We start from the raw sequence: 8024 nt of genomic DNA, 5'->3' as shown, positions 1-8024 counted from the left end.
GAAAACTAGAGGAAAACACTCCTTCTAATCCCAATATAAATTCTTCACTTCTTTTCAATGTTCTTCCAGGCAAAGCATTCTTTGGGCTCTTTGTTTTCCACTTTTATTTCTGTGCAAGGATTTATGCAAGAGGTACTTGACAATGCTATAATGCAGGGCTTTGTTTTTCATGGGAACACAAGGCAAAGCGGAAAACCCTCCAAATTGTTTAGTGAGAAAACATAACCTTTATCCCTTTATTTGGTGGGGTGAGTCAAGTGGTAGGGACTAGAATTCAACTCTTCAACAGGCATATAAATAGATGTATTTGCAAAAGCAGCCATCACACTTCGTATGGCAAGTGGAACCACTGGCTTGGTGGATTTTGCTAGATTTTTCTGATTTTTAAGCTCCTGAAAAATATCCCAGATAACTGTCATGAAGCTGGTAACTATCTTGCTGCTGGTGACCATCAGCCTTTGTAGTTACTCTGGTAAGTAACTGGAATACATCTGGTATATATGATATTTATCTACTTTTCTTTTTTTTTTTTTTTTTTTTTTGAGACGGAGTCTTGCTCTGCCACCCAGGCTGGAGTGCAGTGGCCGGATCTCAGCTCACTGCAAGCTCTGCCTCCGGGTTTATGCCATTCTCCTGCCTCAGCCTCCCGAATAGCTGGGACTACAGGCGCCCACCTCGTCGCCCGGCTAGTTTTTTGTATTTTTTAGTAGAGACGGGGTTTCACCGTATTAGCCAGGATGGTCTCGATCTCCTGACCTTGTGATCCGCCCGTCTCGGCCTCCCAAAGTGCTGGGATTACAGGCTTGAGCCACCGCGCCCGGCCGATATTTATCTACTTTTCTGTTAATAAGAGCACAACCAGTAAGCCTTGCCTCACTGACAGTGGAATATGGTGGTAGGAATTTTATTTATTTTATTTTATTTTTAACTGACACATAATAATTGCACGTATTTGCAGGTTTGGAAGAAGTTTTGGAATCACAGAAAATGGTGATGTTGGAAATATTTCAGATCCCCACCATCTAAGCTCTAACCCAATATAAGTATTCTAATACATCCTACATAGGAAGTTAGCCAACTTCCACAGAGGGTCAACAAAGCACATTTCACTGCTGGATATTGGTCACCATTAATTTTTCTTATTTTCCTCAATTTTGAGTTAAAATTTGACTTTATAATTTATGTTGTGCTTTTGAACTATATGGAGTCATTCTTGCTATCATCTCCAGTTATCCAATTTGCTAGCTTAGTTCTCCTGAGATAGCTACGTTCATCTTTTCGTCCACTCAATGGATATTTATGGAAAGGCTACAATTTTTTGGGCACTGGATATGCATTGGAAGATTTAGACATGAATCAGTCACAAACATTGTTCTTAAGGTGCTAGTCTGGTAGGGTAGATAAGGCTTCTACCAAAGTTACTCTAATTCTAGACTACTGTAAACACACTGTGAGATATCCACATAGAACTCTCTAAGCGTATTGGTGGGTGATGAGTTTAATTTTCAGGTAAGGGTATAGAAGCTGGCTTCTTGGAGGAGAATGGGAACTGGTTTTTTTTGGGGGGGTTGGGGGAATCTTTGTAACTATCAGGAAGATAGTTTGGGTACATGGGAAAAGAAGATTTCATGACGGCCACTGCTCATTGAGAGAACAAAAGGCTTTGAAGACCTTCTCCCAGGAAGCTGTAAATACATATTTACCAAAATGTCTGAAATAAGAAGAATGGAGATTAATAATGAAAAATTGATTGCTGCCCACACCTACACTGGTAACTTTGACTTATGATGTTTATTGAATTTCTGAAGGAATTTGTAAGTTCACCAGTTTTGGATATTTCATTGTTCTCTAGTGTCCAGGGACAGGTATCTATGGGCAAAGGTGGCAGCAGAAAGGAGGTGGGGAAAGTAAATATCACCCCCTCTGGGTGAGAATTTTGGAGGGACAATAGGCAATAGAAAATGGGAAAAAGAAAAGATGTACAGGCTCCATTTTAATAATTTGAACAGGGAAATAATAGGTTTCCAAAGGAAAATAAACTATGGCAGGTCTTAGCCAAAAGGAGAATGTGTGTTCTTACATGTGTGCTCACATGCATGTGTACATTTATATATCTGCACATGCTTTTGTAAAAATATATACCATACATATTTTCCTCAATCTCTACTTTCCCCCCCATTCATCTTCTGTGGGAAAGTTATCTTTCTAAAGCCAAAGATATAAAATATAATTTTCCTATGTAAAAGCCTTGATAGCACCCCACTGCCCTCAGGAAAAAAAAAATCCAAACTCCTTTGTGTAACATCCAACAGTTTAAAAAATCTGACTTCACTCAACTTTTGCAGCCTCACTCCCTTTATCTTCCATCCTTTGGTCATAGCCTATTGTAAATCTGCACCCCAGCCTTCTGGGCAGAAGGCTCACCATCCTGTGTATGCACTTTCATCCTAACATTTCCGTGCCTGTATTGGTCATGTTTCTATAATGCTTCTCCTCTTCTTTACCTTATGATCCTGCCATTTGCCTCAAGACATAGCTCTAACAACACTTCTGGAAAATTCCTGCAGCACTTTCTCATGTTCGAATTAGTCATCCCTTCCTTGTGTTTCCATAGAGCTTTGTCCATAATGTTAGCATAGCACATGCTACACTGTGGCATACACAGATCTTTATTGCCACCTGGACTGTGTGAAGTCTCTGAATGGGCATCCTTGTTCTATTTGTCTGTGTATCCGCACAGACTAGCACAGAGTTGGTGCTCAATTACGTTTGTAGTGTTGAGTTGAATTGGTTGGTAGCAATTTCTTGGGCTGTGGTTCGGTCCATTCCTGTCCTTATGTGGAGTTTCACTATGGCATCTCTCCTTTAGCCTCAAAGCTGTGAGCTGTGGAGATCGCCACATACAAAATACCATCCTCTTCAGTCAATCACAAGGATCTGTTGAATGCTTACTCTGTGCCAGGGTCAGTTCTAGGCATGGGTGCAGTAGTGAACAAAACATACATTCCTTGTTGTCATGGAGCCTCCATTCTAATGAGACAATAAAGACAATAAAAATAGCAAATGAAGAGTTTTTTTTTAGGTAACAGTAAGAAAAAATAAGTGATGGAGAGTGACAATGGCCATTGCAGGCTTCTCCGAGGAGGTAACATTTGAAGAGAGACCAAATAATGTGAGAAAGAAAGGTATGTAGCTAGCTGAGGAAAAAAAGTTCTAGGGAGATGGAACAGCAGGTGCACAGGGCCAGAGGCAGAAGTTTTTAATGGAAGTAAGATGAGTGGATCTGGAATGGACCTATTGATGGACACAGGGAAAGATGATGAGGTCATAGTCTGGGCCCGGATGTGCCTGTCTCACCTGGTTTCTCATTTGCCTGCAGCTACTGCCTTCCTCTTCAACAAAGTGCCCCTTCCTGATGACAAGTTGCTACCTTTACCTCTGGACAACGTATCTCACCTTATGGATCCATTAAAGCTTCTTCTGAAAACTCTGGGCATTTCTGTTGAGCACCTTGTGGAGGGGCTAAGGAAGTGTGTGAATGAGCTGGGACCAGAGGCTTCTGAAGCTGTGAAGAAACTGCTGGTAACCACAGTTTGGGAGGCTAATCTGCCAGAGGGGAGGGCGTAGTCACTCTGAATGTCTACCTCATCCTCTTGGCACTTGTAAATGTGCATTTCTACTTTACTGATTACACTCATAGGAAGTTTGCATGTCCTGGAATCTCAGGAAAAATACGATTTCTACCTTTCCGGGAAGGGTTTTTGAATGACAGTGACATGTGTTATAGCTGTGACATTACCATTTAGCCGAGACGTAATCACTCTGAGTTTTTGTTTCCCCATCAGTAAAATGGTGGCCAACAGGATACTGGAAGTGAATAGTTTTCGAAACATGCGAATTACATGTAAGCTGCTCTAATTTTTGTTGTCTTTCTGCCTTTCAGGAGGCGCTATCACACTTGGTGTGATGTCAAGATAAAGAAAGAGCAGAGGTGGATGGGGATGGAGGATGATGCTCCTATCTTCCCTGACTGAAACGCATTCTACCAATTATAGACTAAATGCCCTAAAATGTAGTGACCCATGAAAAGGACAAATAAAGCAATGAATAGATTTTCAGTAGTCCTGTTTTTATTTCTGGGGACTCTATTCAGAAGGACATACCCAGATAAGTTTTTCCTTGGTTCATAAATTCGAGAGAGACTGTTTTTATAAAGAAAACCTGGAATCTTGAGTAAGACATAATGATTCCTTCTCCTTTCCTTATCTCTAAATTAAACATCTCTATTTTTCCCAACTGTTTTTTATCTCACGGTATTTCCAGACCCTTCACTTTCCTATCCCCCAGCCCAAATAAATGTTTACATTTAAAAAATGAAAAAATAATTTTCAAAGTATTGTCTGATAAGACTAGCATCTTACTATCTTAATTGGTTTGGCTTCTGTTTCACTAGAATGCTAGTTTTTATTAAGTTTGTAGTTAAGCTATGGCCACTCAATAGCCCTCACTGATCCTTTCACCAAGTTAGGCCTTTACTACATTACCCTTAGCAAATGGGTGATGAACTTTTCTTTCCTCTACTCTGTCATCTGCAATGATGACAGAATTATGTTTCCAAGGAATTATTCTGGTAATATCATGACAACCTGTAGAGTAGATTTCAAGCTTTTGAGCATGGCATGCAAGGCTGTTCATGATCTGGCCTTTGGTTACATGTCTAGTCTTCTTATCTACGTTCCTTTCTTCACATGTGCTCTACTCCAGCTGCATTGAACAGATAGCTAAATCCTTTTCCCTCTAATGTTCTTACATCTTAATGAAAAATCAAGTTTCTTCCTACCTAGAATGTCTGCCACCATCGGCTTTCAGACCTGGCCTGTGCCAGTCTTGGGACTGTTTGCTGTCAGATCCATTTCCTACCCTTCCCCTGCTCTGCTCTGCTCTGCTCTGCTCTGTGTTGAGAGAGGATAGGAGATGTGATACTGATTGCTGCAGTTTGCATTTCTCAGGTTCCCAAATCAGCTGACATTTGGGTTAGGTTCTGCCCCTGGGAGGTGTAGGCAGTAGATAGGAAGTAGGAAAAGAGGAGAACTATTGTATGGCCCTTTCTGGCTCTGTATTTGGGAGAAGTCTCTGGAAATGGCTGTACCACGTCTGAGGCTCCAGGTCCTGCTAGATAGGCCTGCCTTGGTTCCAGCTTTTGCTGGGTGAGTCCAGCCTCTGGGCTCTGGTTACACTACCTCCTTTCTTTTTCTCTCTAGCTGAAGTTGTTAGTGGTTTCCTCCTGTTGTCAGTTTCTGGGTACCTCACCATCATCGAGTTTACTTTTTAGCTCTTCTAATGTCTATTCAATCAATTCTTTGCATTACATTCCTTCTGTTCTAAGTACTTTGAGTAGTTTCTATTTCTTAATTGGTTCTTGACTAAGACGATATTAAATGTTATCTCTAGGGATATTATCTTATTTTTCTTGCCATTGTTTGACTTCCAATTTTTGGCAACTAAAATAGTTTTCACTCTGTGAAATTTTCTATTTTATTTCCTTATTTTATCTATGTCTATAATGATAGATTAGGTTGCCCAGCTGCAGTAACAAATAATCCCAAATCGCAGTGGCTTATGTGCACAGTGTTTGACTTGTTCCTTATACTATATGGCCATCTTTGGTTGGCTGTAGCTATGATCAATGTTTTATGAATTCTATAACCGGACCTGATGGAATAGTCTATCTTGAGCATTTCACTTACTATGTTTACAGGGAAAGAGAACTTGGTGAACCATGAGCCAGCTCTTAAAGCTTCTCCTTAAAAGTGAAGTATATGACTTCCAATCATGTTTAATTGGCCAGAGCAAGTCATTTGGCCATGTTTGACTTCTTTAGGAAGGGGATGTATAATTATCCTATAGGAAAGAGCTGTGCCAAATATGATTAATGTAATGTAATTGACCACATTACTTGATGACTTCAAAGTAATTGTCATCTTAGATTCCTGTATCGTACTTGCAATTTTCTTTTCTATTGAATTATATGCCATCTTTCCTCCTACCTTAGTTTTCTGCTATTTGACCATTATTTTTCAGTTTCTTTAAATGGCTCTTATTATTTTTGACTTCGCTTGAATGTTGATACCTCCAAAGATTCTAAACTTGATTCTGCTTCTATTTTTACTCTGTGCATAAACTTTATTGGGGAATCTTATGTATTATTACCATGGATGCCAATATAATCTTTATGTTAGAAACTCCAAAATCGATGGCTACAATCTGTATCTTTTTTTAAAAAAGAAGAGCTTCAGTTACCTATAGGACATCTCCAAGGGATGCTCTTTTTTAGGTTCAATTCAACAAATTTTTACCTGAACTCATTGTCTCTTTCAAAACACATTCCTATGTTCTAATTTGCTATTCATTTTATAGAGCACAGACATTTTCATGGCTGCCTGAGACAGAGACTTGGGAATAATCCTAAGTACTCCCTGTTGTCAGCCTCCTTTCTGATTGGTAAGCAAGATTTATTATAAACCCTTTTCACATCTACTGCACACATTTTTCATGATCACCACTGGTACTGTTCTTAAAACTTTGTTCTTTCTTTCCCTTCCTTCCTTCCTTCCTTCCTTCCTCCCTCCCTCCCACTCTCCCTCCCTTCTTTCCTTCCTTCTTTCTTTCTTTTTTTTTTTTTTTTTTTTTTTTGAGAGAAGGTCTCACTCTAGCACCCAAGCTGAAGTGCTATGGTGACATCATAGCTCACTGCAGCCTGGACCTTCTGGGCTCAGGTGATCCTCCCACCTCAGCTTCCAGAGTGGCTAGGAGGATAGGCACACACCGTCATGCCTGACTAATTTTTTTTTGTATTTTTTTTAGATACCGTGTTGCCCAGGCTAGTCTTCAACTCCTGGCTCAAGCGATCCTCCTGCCTCAGCTTCCCAGAGGGCTGGGATTAGAGGCGTGAGCCACTGTTCCCAGCCGCAGATCTTGCCGTTTCCCTTCAAACTACTGAATTAATTTCTCAGGTGATCTTTGTATTCCCAAAGGTCCCCTTCTAATCCATCAGCCACACACACAGAAGGAGCCTTCCTAAAATACAGGAATTATTCCCCAACTTCAAACTCATCCATAGTTTTTTAATGCTGACTGAAAAAAAAAAGTCAGACACTACATTAAATCAACAGACACATTAATAACAATACAAGTTTAAACATATTTGTTTTCATACTTATTTCAAAGTCTCTTTTCTAGACTGTGAAGTTAAATGGGTAGTGACTCTAATGTACACGTCTGTATCCTCAGGACATTGCATAGAGTCTGAAGATAGTCAGTGTTGATTCTGTTGAATAAATGGGTTTGTTTCTGTTAAGTTGTATCTGATTGGGTTGGCCCCTTTGTTTTCTTCCACAGTCATATTATTAAACCACTCACTGCTCTCTCTCCCAGTGTTTTGCATATTTGAGAAGGATGCCTCTCTACGGTTTCACCAAGATATTAAATGGAAAAGACTGGGGATAAAGTTCTCTGCCACTGTACTCTAAGTAATAGCAGCAATCTGGCGATTTACTGGGTTGGAAGGCTTTTTTTCCAGGAGTGTATCAAAGAGAGTGATTAAGAAGGAATCTGGGGACAAATTATGTTTGGGAAGCCAGGCAGAAACTGATGACAAACATTATCATAAAAGTGACAACACCAAATGCTGGTGAGGATGTAGAGAAGCTGAATCACTCACACATTGCTGGTGTGAAAGTAAAATAGTAAAGCCACTGTGATAAAATAATTTGACATTTTCTTAAAAAACTAAACATGCAACTACCATAAAACCCAGTAATTGTACTCTTAGGCATTCATCCCAGAGAAACAAAAACTTATGTTTATGCAAAAACCTGCACACAAATGGTCATAACAATTTTATTTTTAGTAGTCAAAAACTGGAAACAACACAGTTGTTCTTCAGTGGATAAATGGATAAACTTTTGTACATCTTTGTAATGAAATACTATTCAACAAAAAAAGAGAACAAACTATTTATATAC

The 8024-nt window shown here is 39.6% G+C and overlaps 1 protein-coding gene across 1 annotated transcript; it reads left to right on the top strand.

Moving 5' to 3' along the window:
• Positions 1 to 326: 326 nt before the first annotated feature.
• On the top strand, positions 327 to 4113 carry SCGB3A2 (secretoglobin family 3A member 2). Its single transcript, XM_033180734.1, has 3 exons — positions 327 to 472; positions 3380 to 3582; positions 3944 to 4113. The coding sequence occupies exons 1-3, from the start codon at positions 418 to 420 to the stop codon at positions 3965 to 3967; spliced, it is 282 nt and encodes a 93-aa protein (XP_033036625.1). The 5' UTR covers positions 327 to 417; the 3' UTR covers positions 3968 to 4113.
• Positions 4114 to 8024: the final 3911 nt, after the last annotated feature.

This window comes from Trachypithecus francoisi, unplaced genomic scaffold (genome assembly GCF_009764315.1).
Source record: "Trachypithecus francoisi isolate TF-2019V2 unplaced genomic scaffold, Tfra_2.0 Lachesis_group2, whole genome shotgun sequence".
Taxonomy (NCBI): domain Eukaryota; kingdom Metazoa; phylum Chordata; class Mammalia; order Primates; family Cercopithecidae; genus Trachypithecus; species Trachypithecus francoisi.
Note: the sequence above shows the minus strand (reverse complement) of the source record. Positions and strands in the feature narration are given on the sequence as shown.